Here is an 18,444-nt window from a genome sequence, read left to right on the forward strand (position 1 = left end):
CTTGTAAAATTGAACCATTTTTAAGTTAAGTCATAAAGGTTGGTGGACTGGGTCCCTGTGTCATTTTTTAAAATCCCTCTTTCTCTGCGATTCAGCAGATGCATTTTCAGCTGGAGGTTGAACATGCAATCCTCGCAGTCAGTTTTTTAACCCTCTGGGGCCGACACCGTCGTATACGACGGCTAAGACCAAGCTTTACTAAATTCTAAATAACTTTTGAATGATATGAGATAGAAACTTACTTTTTTTTTTGCTGAAAAGTTAACTCCGCAGACTTTGTACTCCTCATAGAAGCTGTGTGATGACGTGCGCAATGTGAGTGTCCAATCAGAATTGGTTCACCGTCACATGGTTTTCCAAAATCCAATCGTAGGGCAGATTTACTTCACGTGAAAAGCCAAAGATCATTTTCAGGAGTGATGTGTTACTAGTTGGCCTGTTTGAATAGCCCCCTGGGTGCTCCAATGAGTACATACTATTAGTACATACTCAGTGTGCCCTGCGCCATTACGCACAGCGATCAGTGAAAGCAGGAGCACTGATGACAATCTCACATGCTCAAACAAAGAGTGTGCAACTATCAGGATTGCTCCACTAGTTTGCATGTAAATATTGCTGGATAACTGTTACTTTCTCTGCATAAAGCACTGTTTACCATATCAATGGACAACAAAACGCATAGACCATTTCGTATATATTGTTAAAAATGTGCATTTGTGTTACAGTGTTTATGAAGCGTTGTGTGTTGCCCAAAAAAGCAAAAATTAAAAGGCAAAACACTCAGTGCAAGTCCGTGCAAAACACAGAGGAAAGAGTGGACCTCTGTTGAGAGGATCTTCTTTCAGAGACTGTTTGTCAGTGTGGCCGGGGACGAAGCTGTGACTCACCCGGTGTGAAGGGAATGCTGAGCCCCTCTCACACGGGGCAGAGAGAGACAGAGGATGCCGTTGGGTCAATAGTCACTCCCCAAGTAGAGCGGACCGTGTGTAATTTTTTAATTTTTTTTTTTTTTTAAATAGAAAAACACACTGCTTCGCTTTAAATGCGCAGTCAGTCTATTTCAGATGATCACCATCTTTCTCTTAAAATGCTTTATTTTACTCTGTGTGTCACGTTGGAAAGCAGTAGCTATCATTGTTAATTTGATTAGCTGTTATGCTCTTGTCTTCTGTTTTTTTTTTTGTTCTGGGGATGTTGCAGCACCACACACAGGCCTGACATATGTACTATAACATTAAATGGAGCTTTGAGGGACAGAATGTGCCTCGAACATTTTTTGTAATTGAATTATTTGAGATACCCGACGAATCGTTTCACCCCAATTAGCTCGTTCACATCATTGTCCGTCAGCAAAACAAACTGCTGTTTAGTTAAACGCCGCCCTCACTAGTGTGTGCATGGGCGGGGATCACAGCGTGCAATGGTACAAAATGTATGGAACCAAATTGCATGGTCAATGGAATGAATAGCCCATGTCACGTGACATACAAAGCACCAATCAAATGACAAGGATCCACTCAGCCGTTATATACTCAACAAAAAATATAAACGCAACACTTTTGGTTTTGCTCCCATTTTGTATGAGATGAACTCAAAGATCTAAAACTTTTTCCACATATACAATATCACCATTTCTCTCAAATATTGTTCACAAACCAGTCTAAATCTGTGATAGTGAGCACATCTCCTTTGCTGAGATAATCCATCCCACCTCACAGGTGTGCCATATCAAGATGCTGATTAGACACCATGATTAGTGCACAGGTGTGCCTTAGACTGCCCACAATAAAAGGCCACTCTGAAAGGTGCAGTTTTATCACGCAGCACAATGCCAGATGTCGCAAGATTTGAGGGAGCGTGCAATTGGCATGCTGACAGCAGGAATGTCAACCAGAGCTGTTGCTCGTGTATTGAATGTTCATTTCTCTACCATAAGCCGTCTCCAAAGGCGTTTCAGAGAATTTGGCAGTACATCCAACCAGCCTCACAACCGCAGACCACGTGTAACCACACCAGCCCAGGACCTCCACATCCAGCATGTTCACCTCCAAGATCGTCTGAGACCAGCCACTCGGACAGCTGCTGGAACAATTGGTTTGCATAACCAAAGAATTTCTGCACAAACTGTCAGAAACTGTCTCAGGGAAGCTCATCTGCATGCTCGTCGTCCTCATCTGGGTCTCGACCTGACTCCAGTTCGTCGTTGTAACCGATTTGAGTGGGCAAATGCTCACATTCGCTGCCGTTTGGCACGTTGGAGAGGTGTTCTCTTCACGGATGATGCGAAGGAGATGTGTTGCACTGCATGAGGCAAATGGTGGTCACACCAGATACTGACTGGTTTCCCCCCCCCCCCCAGTAAAACAAAACTGCACCTTTCAGAGTGGCCTTTTATTGTGGGCAGTCTAAGGCACACCTGTGCACTAATCATGGTGTCTAATCAGCATCTTGATATGGCACACCTGTGAGGTGGGATGGATTATCTCAGCAAAGGAGAAGTGCTCACTATCACAGATTTAGACTGGTTTGTGAACAATATTTGAGGGAAATGGTGATATTGTGTATGTGGAAAAAGTTTTAGATCTTTGAGTTAATCTCATGCAAAATGGGAGCAAAACCAAAAGTGTTGCGTTTATATTTTTGTTGAGTATATAATAATGTCTATTGTTCAGTGTTGTTAGCCAATATGTAGCTTCTCTAAAAATATTAACTGTTCTGGGGCTGTTCATCCTTGACACAAAATACATAAGCATACCAAACAGCAAATGTCTGCTCTCCCCAGTTTGTGCGTGATCAAAACTGCACGCACACACACACACACACACACACAGCTGTTTGTTTTTTCCTGCAATCTGCTGTAAGCAGGTGCTTTTAACCAGACAAACAGAGACTGTGACAGAAGACATTAAACGCACTACACTTTGGACTTGCGGTACCAACATGAGACTTAAGTTACTCAACAGCAACAAGATTTGACCAAAGTGACTAAACCAATTCATCTATAAAAACACAAATCAATAACACTAACAACACTGTTTAACATGAACCACAATAACATTTAAAACCTTAAAACCCTGAACTCCCATGGAGCACTGCAGCACATCCATTGTTTATTGGTTAGATGAAATTGATAATTTCTCCAAAAATATTAGTCCTATCAACTTTCTTTTTTTGCAGCGTTCATCCTTGACCCAAAATACATAAACATATCAAACAACAAATGTCGTCTCTCTCCAGTGTTTGCGTGATCGAAGCCAAACACACACACATACGCGCGCGCCACTTGGCTATTATTTAGATGTTGAAAAATTAATATGGAGACTAAATAGGAGGGGGCCCAAAACAGAACCTTGTGGCACACCCATTGTACACTTATTATCAGAAAAAACATCAATAATTTTAACACATTACATCCTATCAGATAAATAAGAAACCATCCATCGCAGCGTTCCTGGTGGAATATTAAAATTTGTAAGTTTTGACATGAGAACATTATATTTCAAATGCTTTTCTAAAAATGCTTTTCAAATCTAAAAATATGGCACCACCCCCCCCCCCCCGCCCCACCTTTGTCTAATTTAAATTTTACCTGCTCGATCAGATGTAAAATAGCTGTTTCAGTGGAGTGATTGGGACTAACGCCAAACTGCAATGGATGTAAACAAAATTTATCATCTGCGAGATATGTAGACAGTTGTTTAATTACAACCTTCTCAGCAACTTTCAAAAGTACAGGAAGTATACTTGTTGGTCTGAAATTACTGGTTTCATGACGGTCACCACACTTAAAGATAGGAGTGACAATGGCTCACTTCCAAGCACTTGGAAAAACATTATGTTTTATTGACAAATTGATGAAGTGGGTAATTGGTGGCACTAAGGTGGTTTGATGTTTCTTAATAAACATGGTATCAAGCTGAAAGACATCCCTACATTTGGAGTTCTTTAAAGAGCTGATAATTTTATTCACTTCTGTGACATCTGTTTGAGCCAAAACAAAGGCTTCATCAGGAGAAGTAATGGGTCCAAAATCCAATTTCCTTTCAGTGAGGTTTCTCCCAAGCTCATTAACTGAATCAATGAAATAAAAATAATGATTAAAAATTTCAGCAATATAGATGTCAGCTATCAAAATTCCATCAAATTTCAATTTAATATCTTCTGAGACAAGTGGCCCATTCCTCATCAGATTATTGATGCCCTGCCATATTAGTTTGCTATTACCTTCGGCATTATGTAGAATATTAAGATAAAATTGAGATTTAACCTGCCTCAGTTCATAAATAACCTTGTTCCTTAGCCCTTAAAAAAAAAAAAAAAAAAAAAAATCTGTGTTCACTTTAGATTTAATGGATTTTTCTTGCGCAATATCCCTTTCCTTCATGAGTTTCCACACATTTTCATTTAACCATGGCAGATTTTGTTTTCTTTTACATTTTTTCTGGATTTTGACAGTAAGACGTTCTCCTACAGAATTAATTTTATTAACAAATATATTGCAACTGCACTCCAGATCATCAGAGGCTATTACGTCATCCCAGCTTAGATCAGTGACTTCATTGTCGAACACAGCTTGCCTACTTTTGGGTAAGCATAACAAATTGGTTTGAGTTTTTTGAAAGAAATTTAAACCTTTAAACCTCTTTCTGGTTTATTGGTGAAGATTAGGTCAAGTTGTGTGCTACATTTTTTTTTGGCAATTCTTGTGGCACCTTTTATCAACCGAACTAAGTTATATTTAGATGCCAAAGCCTTTCAACGTTTTTCTCCTTATATTATCTCCACAAATTCTATTGAAATCATCCATAAGAATGAACTCTTTGGTGTGATTACATTCTCTGAGGATTTCTGTAAGCTGAACATAAAATGTGAAATGTGTCATTTGCAGGAGGTGTAAATTCCAATAATAGTAAAAGACATTTGTTGGGGTAGAATCATTTTCAATCTAACATATTCCAGCGTGTTCATTTTAAAAACAACCCGTTCACATTTAATGTCATTTCTTACATATATTAACACCCCTCCTCCCCGACCCACAGGTCTGCCCCGTCTGAAACACTGATAACTTGCCACCATAAATACATGAGAGGGAGTGGAGGACTGTAGCTATGTTTCAGAAATACAGAGAAAGCCCAGATTAGAGTCTGACAATAAATGAATTAACTGATCACTCTTTGCAACAATACTCCTGATATTTAAATGTCCACCAAAAAGTCCCCTTGGTTTTAACTTAGGGTCCCAAAGGACCTTGGCGTGACTGAGAGTTTGAAAAGTTTTGTACAGCCTCTGTTTCCTCACAGCAGTTTGCCAACACACTGAAGCTGATGGGGGCTGATAAGTGCCGACGGCGGGGTTCCAGCAGCAGCGGCGGCGGAGCGGAGCGGACGGACCTTGAAGGCGGGCTGAGCCCCCCGCGGTCAGTCGGTGTAGTTACTGGCCATAAGGTACAACCTTTTTTTCCTAACTGTACAAAATGCCAATAAAAGCCTTAAATAGTGAAGATCTAGATGAGATCAAACTCTCCCTGAATTTCAAGTCAGAAGAACTCAGTGGAGTGGTTAAAAAGCAAACCGAACTGCTTGGTTTACTGAAGGAGGTTCATGATCTCAAAAAATCTTGCAAGACAAAGACAGTAAAATTAGATCATTGGAAAATTATGTCAATGACCTTGAGCACAAATGAGGATGGAGGAAGTAATTGTTTCAGGACTGAACATTAAGCTTCGGACACATGCTCGGGCCACTGCTGTGGGCAGCAGTGCCGATGATGCAGATGACACGCGAGAAGAAACTCACTCCCTGGAGCAACAGGTTGTTCAGTTTTTTCTTCCAAGGATATCTACATTAATAGTGCTGATATTGCTGATTGCCATTCAGTTTCAAGAAGAGACAAAAAGACAAAACCGGTTATCATCATCCAGTTTGTAAATAGAAAGTTTAAGAATGAATTGTTAAGGCAAACAAAAAAGTTGAAAGGAACCGAGGTGTATGTGAACGAACATTTGACAAAGAAAATTGCGGAGAATGTAAGACAAGCCAGAGTCCTTCACAAGCAGAAAAAAATACAAGCGACATGGACTAGGAACTGCAAAGTGTGGATCAAACTAAATGGAACTCCGGAGGAAGCAAAGGTCATAATGATTAGAGAGAATGTGGATTTGGATAAATTTAAATGATTGCTCCTTATGGATGAAAATGTTCCTTATTGTTTCGATATTGTTTATTTGAAGGGATTTTGGTATGTTTTTTGTTTCGTTTTCCTCTTTTGTTATGAGACAATTTTTGACTAAATCCATATCACATACTGGTTTACATGAAATAGTTATGTCATATTTCATTTCATCTTTCTCTTTTTGCTCTGTATGCACCACTCTGCATTTAACCATTAGTGATTGATCTCTGCTCCCCTCCACAGCATGTCTTTTTCCTGGTTCTCTCCCTCAGCCCCAACCAGTCCCAGCAGAAGACTGCCCCTCCCTGAGCCTGGTTCTGCTGGAGGTTTCTTCCTCTTAAAAGGGAGTTTTTCCTTCCCACTGTCTCCAAGTGCTTGCTCACAGGGGGTCGTTTTGACCGTTGGGGTTTTTACGTAATTATTGTATGGCCTTGCCTTACAATATAAAGCGCCTTGGGGCAACTGTTTGTTGTGATTTGGCGCTATATAAATAAAATTGATTTGAAAATTGATTTGATATTTAGCCGCATTTTTTGGTTTGTTGATTACAACCCTTTTATGATGTCAATTGATTCTTTTCAACTTGCTTCTGCACAGGAGCTTGATCTAAAAGTGTTTGATTACTCTGAACATAAATCTTATAGCATTGATTACAATATAGATCCGGATTGTTTTTTTCTTAAAAATACTACTCACTACTGCAATTACTTTACCGAGGAACAACTTAAGAACTGTTCCATGATAAACGGTTCTTTCTCCATTATACATTTTAATAGTAGAAGTCTTCCTATGAATTTGCCCAAAATTCAGGATTGTTTAAAAAGTGTCAATAATCCCTTTTCTGTCATTGCGGTTACAGAGACGTGGTTGAGGGATGAGCACATGGACATGTCCGGCTCAATGGTTATGATCTTTTTGTTATAAATAGGATGAATAAATGGGGCAGTGGCGTGGCACTTTACATCAGTTCTAGTTATCAGTGTGAAATTGTCAGTAATATGTCTTTTTCTTTTGATAATGTTATGGAATGTGTCTCAGTGGAAATTAAATGTGAAAAATCAAAAAACATAATCATAAGTTGTATTTACAGAGCTCCTGGATCAAACACGAATATTTTTGTGGATAAATTGACATATGTATAACACCTATAAAAATAATAAGCTTTTGTTTATCTGTGGAGACTTCAATATGGATTTCCTCAATCATAAGCTTTTGTTTATCTGTGGAGACTTCAATATGGATTTCCTCAATCCTCATAGTCAATCACACATAGATGAATTTATAAATTCTGTATTTTGTAAGGGATTGTATCCAGTAATTACTCATCCAAATAGGATAACTAGGAATTCATCAACACTTACTGACAATATATTGACAAACATTACTATGGGAAACATAATGGGTGGACTTCTCATTAGTGATATCAGTGACCATCTGCCTGTTTTTGTTGTTTTCAATTCATTAGTTAATAAAATTGACCATAATACCATTACAAACTTCACAAGGAAAATAACAAAGGAAACTATGGAAAAGCTTAGGACGGATTTAAGACAGCAAAATTGGAGTGACATTTACATTGAGGATGTTGATCAATCTTATGAATCATTAATTTCTATTATTTCCAATTTATGGTAGATATTGCCCTTGTGTGTTAAAAAAAATGGAAAAAAGCTAAGCAAAGATAAACCTTGGATCACTAAGGGACTTCAGAATACATGTAAAAAGAAAAATTTTTTGTATAAGCAGTTTTTAAAATCTAGAACAATTGAAGCCGAGATAAGATACAAGTCATAAAAACAAACTAACATACATTATTGGAAAAAATAAAACGAATATAAAGGGTACCTGGAGGTTCTTAAATGAAATCATAAATAAGAAAAAAGCTGTCAAAGAATATCCTGCCTATTTTTATACAAATACTGACAAAATTGTTAAAGAGAAGAAAGCTATAGCAGATCATTTTAATGGTTATTTTGTTAACGTGGGTAAAAACTTAAATTGTTACTTCCACAATGTGCTCCTTGAAGCACAGCAAAACAACAGAAACAGTTCGTGATTCAATGTTCATTAGAGGAACGGATGAAAAAGAAATTATTGCTATAGTTCACAAAAGCAAGGGGGGGGGGAAAAAAATCAACTGATAGTAACCGTTTTGATATGTTATTGACTGCATTGTTAAGCCTTTAACATATACCTGTAATTTGTCATTAATGACTGGGAAATTTCCTTTCAAAATGAAAATAGCTAAAGTGATCTCTCAATCTCCCTCTTACCACAATTTTCCAAAATTCTGGAAAAGGTATTTGAAATTAGGTTAAATGATTTTTTTTAACTAAACATCATATCCTTAGCGAGCAGCAATACGGTTTTAGAAAGAATCGCACTACTTCATTGGCTGTGATGGATTTCGTTGAACAAATTACTAACACGATTGAAATTAAGCAATATATTGCAGGGTTTTTTTTGTTTTTTGTTTTTTTTTTACAGAAAGCATTTGATACTATAGATCATACCTTGCTACTGGACAAATTACAAAAGTATGGTATCAGGGGATTGGCACATGACTGGATAGCGAGCTACTTAGACAGTAGATAGCAGTGTGTCCACTTTGGTAGGATAAATTCTGAGTTTTTGAAGATTACTTGTGGAGTGCCTCAGGGTTCAGTCCTTGGGCCACTGTTGTTCCTTTTGTATATTAATGATAAGTTGTATTTTATTTGCGGATGATACACCGGTGTTTTGTAGTGAGGATAATTTGGGACAGCTCCTGGACAAGATGGAGAACGAATTACAGAAATTTAAAAAGTGGTTCGATTTAAATAAATTATCACTCCATTTTGGTAAAACTAAGTGTATCATATTTTGGAATAAGTCCAGAAACTTAAGCAAAAAAAAAACAAAACGATTACTACATGATATTGAAATTGTAACAGATACAGAATTTCTTGGTGTTCATATTGATAATAGATTAAGCTGGAAAACGCATATTAACTATGTTAAAACTAAAATGTCAAAAGCCATTGCACTTCTGCATAAAGCCCAGGACTTCCTCACCCAACATGCATTGACCACTTTATATCATGCATTACTTGTTCCATATACGACATATTGTGTCAAGGTTTGGGGAAATACATACAGAACTAATACTAAACCAGTTTTCCTGTTGCAAAAGAAAGCTATAAGAATTATCAGTAATAAACCATATCGAGAGCCAACAAATTTGTTATTTGCTTGTCTGCAAATTTTTAAATTCTGGGACTTGGCTGATTATATTACAATACAGATTATGTATAAAGTTAAAAATAAGCTTTTGCCTCTACATGTCCAGAATCTGTTTAAAATGAGAGACTCCAGCTACAGTTTGAGAGGAACATTATTATTTGAGAAACTGAAGATCCGTACTACTGTTAAAAGTCATTGTGTTTCCGTCAGGGGTGTTAATATTTGGAATAATTGTCCTGATAGTTAAAATACTGGGTACACTGTTTGGTTTTAAAAGGCTTTACAAGAAGAATATATTTACCCATTATAGGTTGAAGGATTAGGTTTACCATTTTTGTCACTGTTCACTTTTACTTGTTTGGTTGTGTTTTGAAATTATAGTGATTAAGTTAAATTATTTATGCACCTTTTTTTCCTCTCTCTTTTCTCGTACAGTTATTATGACCATATATGTGTGTGTGTATGTATGTTTGTATATGTATATATACATTCTTTATTTTTAATGGTATAAGGGGAGGGTGCTTATAAGCTTTGCTTCTGCCTTCACCCTTTCGGCCACACGGGTTCTTTGTACATTGTTTCTTTTATGTTTTGTTATTGCCTTTGTTGTTGCTCAGCTGTGTGTCGGATAAATAAATAAATTCAATTCAAGCACTAGATGAGTTATAGTCCACGGGTTCGCTTAGATTCCCTATGTGCAGCTGCAGTATGTTATTCAAATAATTATTCCCCACACTGATCAGGTTCGGACCGATAACGGTGGAGTCACACAAAAAAGGAGTCTGACTGCTCACCTCCTTCAGGGAATTTCTCAGGTGGAGCCCAACGATGGTGTCCTGCACCTGCAGTGTGCCAACAACTGGACCAGGATTTAGATGTACATCTCCAAAGAGCAGGAGCAACACAAGCAGGAAGCCAGGTAATGCAAGTGATGAAACGGCTTGGCATTGTCCTTCAGTTGTTTTGCCCACAGCAGCCCGTCCATGTTGTAGGACAGAAGAATATACTATGTAATATCCAAAAATGTTGTGATGAAAGCTTTCAGAATGACCACTTGGCGAACATATACCAATATTAACACCTGGTATTCCAGCAGCAAACCGTCTCGCTATGTAGTGATCCTGCTGGTGTTCATGGCACAGGTGACTGACATCAATTGTTCCGGATAAGCAGATACGCACAGGTAGTGCAACAATGAACAACAGCGTAACTGCAAAAAGTGCACGATGAAACTCAGCCCAGATTTTGTGATAAGCATGGAGATCAAATCAATAATTGTGATTTAAAACCTTAAAGATTTTAACACAGGAATGACCTCTTAGGTGCAATAAAAAGCGTAGATATGCAGGACCTGCCAGACTGTCTCTCCACACCACCGCCATGTTCCCCATTTTGTTTGACCTGTTGCCCTCCAGGGGACGCTACAGGTCAACAAAGTCCCACACTAGCAGGCTGACAAACAGCTTCTTCCCCTGTGCCATACATACTGCAAACACTCACCCACAGACCTACTCCCATAAACACCCCACCCCCACCCGCCGCCAGACAACAACCAACACAATCTACCTCCCCAGTGTTTGCACCACTCTATAGCTTACAGTATTGTTTGTCAAATTAAGACCACCTGCTTACAGCAGCTGTACATGCATGGAACTTCAATCAGGGACAAACAGAGCACAGCTAACATTTGCTGTTTGATACGCTTACGCGTTTTGGGTAAAGGATGAACAGCACCAAAACTGAACACTGATAGGACGAATAGTTTTAGAGAAGCTATGAATATTAGGTGACACTGCTAATTTATTCTGGACTCACACGCCTTTCCAGTAGGGGGCAGTAAATCATCGTTATATTAAAAGCATGAGTGTAAGTGTATATAATTGTAAATACGATAAAAATACATGGATGACACAAGAAAGTGACAGTTATTTCCACTGTGGTCCATTCAAAAATCAAATGACAAAATAGAAATAATAATAAAATAAAAATAATAATGAATAGTGTGTATATGATAACAAGAACCTAAACAATTTTTAAATGCATTAAGACAGTAAATTAACATAAAAAACTACATAATCGAAATAAAAGGGTTGAGTTCCTCTTCTAAAAACTGTTGAGGTCTAAGGTTGTAAAAACATTCTGGACTCACACTCCATTCCAACTCATTGCTTAACTTATTACCACCCTTGAACAATGTCAGCTACCTATTGTATAAACACTGCTCAATCTACTAGATATATACTCAACAAAAATATAAATGCAACACTTTTGGTTTTGCTCCCATTTTGTATGAGATGAACTCAAAGATCTAAAACTTTTTCCACATACACAATATCACCATTTCCCTCAAATATTGTTCACAAACCAGTCTAAATCTGTGATAGTGAGCACTTCTCCTTTGCTGAGATAATCCATCCCACCTCACAGGTGTGCCATATCAAGATGCTGATTAGACACCATGATTAGTGCACAGGTGTGCCTTAGACTGCCCACAATAAAAGGCCACTCTGAAAGGTGCAGTTTTATCACACAACACAATGCCACAGATGTCGCAAGATTTGAGGGAGCGTGCAACTGGCATGCTGACAGCAGGAATGTCAACCAGAGCTGTTGCTCGTGTATTGAATGTTCATTTCTCTACCATAAGCCGTCTCCAAAGGTGTTTCAGAGAATTTGGCAGTACATCCAACCAGCCTCACAACCGCAGACCACGTGTAACCACACCAGCCCAGGACCACCACATCCAGCATGTTCACCTCCAAGATCGTCTGAGACCAGCCACTCGGACAGCTGCTGAAACAATCGGTTTGCATAACCAAAGAATTTCTGCACAAACTGTCAGAAACCGTCTCAGGGAAGCTCATCTGCATGCTCGTCGTCCTCATCTGGGTCTCAACCTGACTCCAGTTCGTCGTCGTAACCGACTTGAGTGGGCAAATGCTCACATTCGCTGGCGTTTGGCATGTTGGAGAGGTGTTCTCTTCAACTTTATGCGAAGGAGATGTGTTGCACTGCATGAGGCAAATGGTGGTCACACCAGATACTGACTGGTATCCCCCCCCAATAAAACAAAACTGCACCTTTCAGAGTGGCCTTTTATTGTGGGCAGTCTAAGGCACACCTGTGCACTAATCATGGTGTCTAATCAGCATCTTGATATGGCACACCTGTGAGGTGGGATGGTTTATCTCAGCAAAGGAGAAGTGCTCACTATCACAGATTTAGACTGGTTTGTGAACAATATTAGAGGGAAATGGTGATATTGTGTATGTGGAAAAAGTTTTAGATCTTTGAGTTCATCTCATACAAAATGGGAGCAAAACCAAAAGTGTTGCGTTTATATTTTTGTTGAGTGTATATATTAGTATACAGTACGTTTCATATTTAAATTTTTATGTGGTGTAAAAGATGTCTTGTTTCTTTTGTGGTGTACAGTAGCTCTGTGGGAGCACTCCCAATTTTGTTGTATCCCCCCCCCTCCCCCCAACAATGACAATAAGGACTATTCTTTTCTGTTAAAACTGTGAATACTGTCATTCACCCAGGAGGAGGAGTTATTCAGAGGGGCGTGTCTGGATCTAAAAGGAGCCACTCTGTCCAAAACAGAAAGACAACAATGATTAAAAGACTTAACGCATCTAAACTAAATGACTCATCAACATTAATACAGCAGAAAATACATCTGCAGTAAGATGACTGAAGACACGAGAGCAAATCACATGAGGAGCAGATGGACAATCCAGATTAAAAAGAACACAAACATGACTAGAAATAAAAATGCCCTCAGAATAAATAGTCAATATTAAGACCGAGAGCAGTAAGATCCAAAACATGATCTTTGCTGTGTGTGGGGACAGACACATGTTGGATCAGATTAAAAGATTCTATCACACTGATGAATTTAGCAGCAGATTTACCTGAAGTGTCATCAACATGGAAATTAAAATCATCAACACTTAAAAGCCCTGACAGCTTCAGAGTGGCAGATAAAAAGTCACTAAACTCTTGAAGGAAGGAGCCAGACAGACCAGGTGGATGATATATTAAGACACAAGTGGGCAGCACAGTCTTGTATGGGGCGGGCGCTAAAGGGGTAAAATATGACGCAATAATAATCCTTTTTAAATGATTATAAAATTCAAGAACAAACATTGAATTTTGAATTGAATTGAATTTTCAGTTTCAAAATGTATTTTTCAATCTTTTTTATCTTCAGATTACAAAACTTTTGGCCTGGATTTAGCTCCATAAGGCCTGAGGTCTTACCTTGGCTGTCTTGAGGACGAACTGCTGTTTTCCATCTTCTCCACCTAATTGCGCCTTCAGCTGCAGCAGTTTGGCTACTTCTTCATCAATCTGCAGCAGACAGACAGACAGACAGACAGACACACACACACACACACACACACACACAAAAGAATGTGTGAGCATTAAGTATTAAAAACGAAATGTTTGTCCACAAGAAAAGGAACAAACTATCTGATTATTTTCAGAGCATATGGAAAAATGCTGTAAAAGTGATGATTTCATGAAAATGTACTATGGCACATGTTTTTAATTTCACTCTATGACATCATTTTGTAACTCTGGACAGAAAACATAAAAATAACAAATAATGGACAAATAATATAAAATTGGTTCAGCAGCATTTATTTGTTTGTAACATGTGTATTTTAGATTTTGTACTGTCAAGAATTCTGATCAGGCCCGTATCTGCCGTCAGCTGAGTAAAACCCCTCAGAACTGAAAAGAACTGTTTCTCTCAAAGAGTTGTACTGCTGTGTGGCGTGTCAGCACTGATGAAGGCCTACCTGAGCCGCCGTGACCCCGGGGAGCAAGTCCAGACCCCACAGGTGTGAAGCAGTTCGACAGCGTGCGGAGCCGGTGAACACGCGTGCACAGAACATGCCCAGCACGTTCATCCCGCAGCACAGGGATCCAAAAAAAGTTGGAAAAAATGTTTTGTTTGGGTTTTTTTTAATGTAATCAGTAAATGTTCAGGAGTGCATCATCAGTAGAGGATTATCCAAAGGCATTGTCCAGAGCCGGCACCAGTATCCAGACACAACGGTCAGAGAACCGATCAGCAAGATGTGCAGCAATGTTCACCAAGGATGGCAAAGGCGAGGTCGGAGATGGTCAACGTCCAGAGTCAGGAAGCAAGAACAGGAGAAAAGCGGTAAGCAACCCTAGCACTAGGGAGGGCGGGGCATGATGCATCATCATCATCATCACAGCATGGAGGGCAGAACAAGAAATGCGCCAAGTCAATCAAAGCAGCCAGCCAATCACAGCCCACAAAGAAAGAAAGAAACAAACACACACACACACACACACACACACACACACACACACACACACACACACACACACACACACACACACACACACACACACACACACACACACACACACACACACACTTCCTGCTGTGAACCCTGTGCCACAAAACCTGCCATTTTAAGACAAACTCTTCAAACCACACTTTCAAGTGAAAAGCCAAGTGTAATTTCTGATTTTATCTGACAGTCCAGGCCCTTAGGGAGTCATCAGGGGGGTAGGGCTGCAACAAACGATTATCTGGATCATTGATGAATCTGACGGGGTTTCGACACGATTAATCGGATTAGCGGGGAATTTTTTAAAAATGTGCCAGGGAAACCATCCATCCTTCCATCACTTTATTTAACAACAGAACATTATTTGAAAACTTAAAATACTTGAAAATCAACAAATCGTCAAATGTCCCTGGGCTGTTGAAATATAAAATGATAAAGAATAAAACAGTTTATAATAAAGAACAAAATATTTCAAATGACATTGCTTTATCAAAGTGCTGAATTGCCATAAAACGACATTGAAACATATAAATGTTATAAAATATATGGTGAAAAAAGAGGTATTTTTGTTGCTGTAAATGAGCAATTAGCATAACCAGTTAACCATAAAACCTAAATCAAAAACTGTAGCCTGACTCATTATATGTGCAACATTCTCTGTATAACTTGTAAACTATGTGGTCATTTCACAATGACACACGTGACTCATGTCTCTTTCTCTAAAATTGAATTGGAGCATTATTAGTTATTACTATTATTATTGTTGCTATTATTATTAATATATAAATAAAAATAAATTAACAAATATTATAATTTGTAATATATTTGACTCTTTTACGACAACGCTGAGCCATTAATTATTATACAGAAAACAAATGCACAAACATGCTGAAATGCCAGCAGCTTAATGCTAACTTTAACATTGAAAACACCATAGACATGCTAACGCGTTAGCGTCGGCGTTAGCATAAAATACATCTATCAACTGTTTCAGAAGACCATAACAGGTCAGTTTAACATAAAAAATGTAAATAATCCTCACAGACATATAATATGACATATGATAAAGTGAAATAAAACAAATGAAACCAACGAAGCAGCAGCTCGAAGCACTCCTCATTGGTACAAGATTCAAAGCAAAGCTTGGTTGATTATATGGAAGAAACGAAACATTTGTGGTAAAACAAAGTTATTTAGCAACTAATCGATGACTAAATTAGTTGACAACTATTTTAATAATCGATTTTAATTGATTAACTCGATTAGTTGTTTCAGATCTACAGGGGGGTATTGAGCAGTTTTGTCTACAAGCATGAAATTTGGCCAAGGTATAGACCAGAACATACCTTTTCCATTGTTGGACGGCGCCAAGCCGGGCGCTCACTGGAGGCCGCCATATTGGCTAAATCGGCCACCAACCGACGTGATTATATCATAACTTCGTAACTGAAAGCCGTAGGATCATGAATGAAGGCTCTTTTTTTATAGGTTTGTGACATCAAGAATTCCAAATTTAACCTCTGTTTTTGACTCACAGTCAGGATAACCCCCCAAGGACCTACAGAACTCCACTTGGCTTGGAGTGGTTAAACGTATGGCATTTCCAAATCAAATTTATTTTTCACATAATTTCAGATCAGAAGAGAGTTGACAATTGAGATGAAAACTAAGCCAATCAATCAACTTCAACTTTTTTCTTATATAGCGCCAAATCACAACAAACAGTTGCCCCAAGGCGCTCCAAGCCAAGTAAACAGTTTTTTAAATATTTTAATGTACAACTCCCAAAATAGTCCAGCCCCCCCTTAGGGATTAAATTATAATGCAGATTTGTCTACAAGCATGAAATTTGGCCCAGATGTAGACCAGACTAATTTCAATTTTGGAAGCCATTTGCCTTTTGATGTGAACAATGTAAATGTAGCCACATGTGAGAATCACATAGCAACTATAAGAAAACCGCACTACTGCAAGACCTAATCTAGGTGTCGTCACTGTTCAGACATCCACCTTCACGCTTGCACAACCCTGTGCAGTGGACTCCAGCTCTACTGCATTTTCAGTTTCCTGTGCACGATCTCTCGCAGCCACAGTGCAGGAGGATGGAACAGGCCTTACTAGCATTTGCGAGTGACCAGTAACCAGCACCACTGTCATCCTTTTGCCAGCCCCATTCATTGAAATCAGGGACTTCCATGAGGGAGATGAACCTTTTCCTATACAGGCCCTAAAGATGGCCGGGCCAATGCTCATCCCCAAGTTACACACAGACACATACACGCACCCCCCAGACCTGATTGTCGGCATCTAAGATTGCATATTTGCCACTACAGTAAAAGCTTGCCTGAAGCTGTGCCCTATTTATGTACTCAAACAGCACTGCTTGAGTGGGCGATGTGTTCGGCAGCAATTTTGTACCGCTTGTAAAAACATAGTGCCTAGCTTCATTGACCTTGGCCAAACCACATCCCTTACTGTACATGATTACCACAAATTGTTTCAGCTTATACATGTGAAGAGACTCAAGGCTGAAGAGTTTTGGCTCATGGGTGACGGCCACCAGTGTTTCAGTGAGTCCTGGGGTGCTTTGCCAAGATGCCCAGGCAGTCTTGTTGCCACATCCAAGGAACTGTGATGTCACGTCACATCCTGTGAGGGCATGGAAGAGTGGCAATGCCAGAGACTTGGAGGGTTCAAGATGAGAGCAGATATAATGGATGGCAATATCACAAATTTTTTCCCACTACCAAAGCCCACCCACAGCTGTGAAAGGCCAAGTGTGGTGAAGAAGCATATGGCAAGAACCACCACATCGCTGTCAATGATACAAACACAGGCTGTCCTGTGACCCTGTGCTGCAGCATGGGCCAGATGAAGGAATTTTCTCGTATCTGCCTCAGAGTGGTTACAGGGTTGGAGAGCTGACACATCATAGGGTCTGTTGGAGACAACATTCTCAAACTTTGTGTTGAGGAGGAGCCTCCCATCCATATCTTTCTTGACACCTCACTGAGGAAGGAGAATAGCTCCTTTTAGTTATACTGATTTTTGAGGAACCCACTGTTCCAAGCATGCTTTGGGATCCATGTGTTGCCATCCACAACACTAATCCTAACCCATCCCTCAGCTGACCAAAGGGGACTGTAACACCAGAAGGAACAGTATTGATGTACTTAAAGTCATTCAGATTTCTCAAGTGTTAGAAGTCCTTCATCTCTCTGTTCATTTTTATCTGACAAAGACAGCAAAGTTCCCAGTTGATATTATCGATTGTTGACACAGTATTATGACTAGGTACAGATATCTTAAGCAGGTTCACTATTTAGCACCACCACCAGTCCATGTATTTCATCAATATTCTTTCTCACCAATCCAGCCAAGCACATCTGAAACAGATAGACTATTTATTAGTAGGCACAATCACATAAACATAAATTACTAGACTCAAAATTACAGAACAAGTAGTCATATCAGCAACCCATACTTGCAATCCTTGAAAAAGACAGAAATCAATCAATCAATCAATCAATTTTTTTATATAGCGCCAAATCACAACAAACAGTTGCCCCAAGGCGCTTTATATTGTAAGGCAAGGCCATACAATAATTATGTAAAACCCCAACGGTCAAAACGACCCCCTGTGAGCAAGCACTTGGCGACAGTGGGAAGGAAAAACTCCCTTTTAACAGGAAGAAACCTCCAGCAGAACCAG

At 39.1% G+C, this 18,444-nt stretch overlaps 1 protein-coding gene across 2 annotated transcripts in view; it reads right to left on the bottom strand.

Moving 5' to 3' along the window:
* hars (histidyl-tRNA synthetase) overlaps nt 1–18,444 on the bottom strand; it is an 86,764-nt gene that overhangs the window by 61,820 nt on the left and 6,500 nt on the right. The window contains exons 1-2 of one of the 2 annotated variants that reach the window (XM_034181017.1): nt 14,205–14,353; nt 13,660–13,749 (exon numbers count right to left, since the gene is read on the bottom strand). In XM_034181017.1, the coding sequence (XP_034036908.1) occupies nt 13,660–13,749; nt 14,205–14,315 (201 nt within the window). In that variant the 5' untranslated portion in view covers nt 14,316–14,353. Of the gene's footprint in view, nt 1–13,659; nt 13,750–14,204; nt 14,354–18,444 lie in introns of those variants that run through there. The other variant, XM_034181018.1, reaches the window with a different exon arrangement.

This window comes from Thalassophryne amazonica, chromosome 11 (genome assembly GCF_902500255.1).
Source record: "Thalassophryne amazonica chromosome 11, fThaAma1.1, whole genome shotgun sequence".
NCBI classification, from domain to species: domain Eukaryota; kingdom Metazoa; phylum Chordata; class Actinopteri; order Batrachoidiformes; family Batrachoididae; genus Thalassophryne; species Thalassophryne amazonica.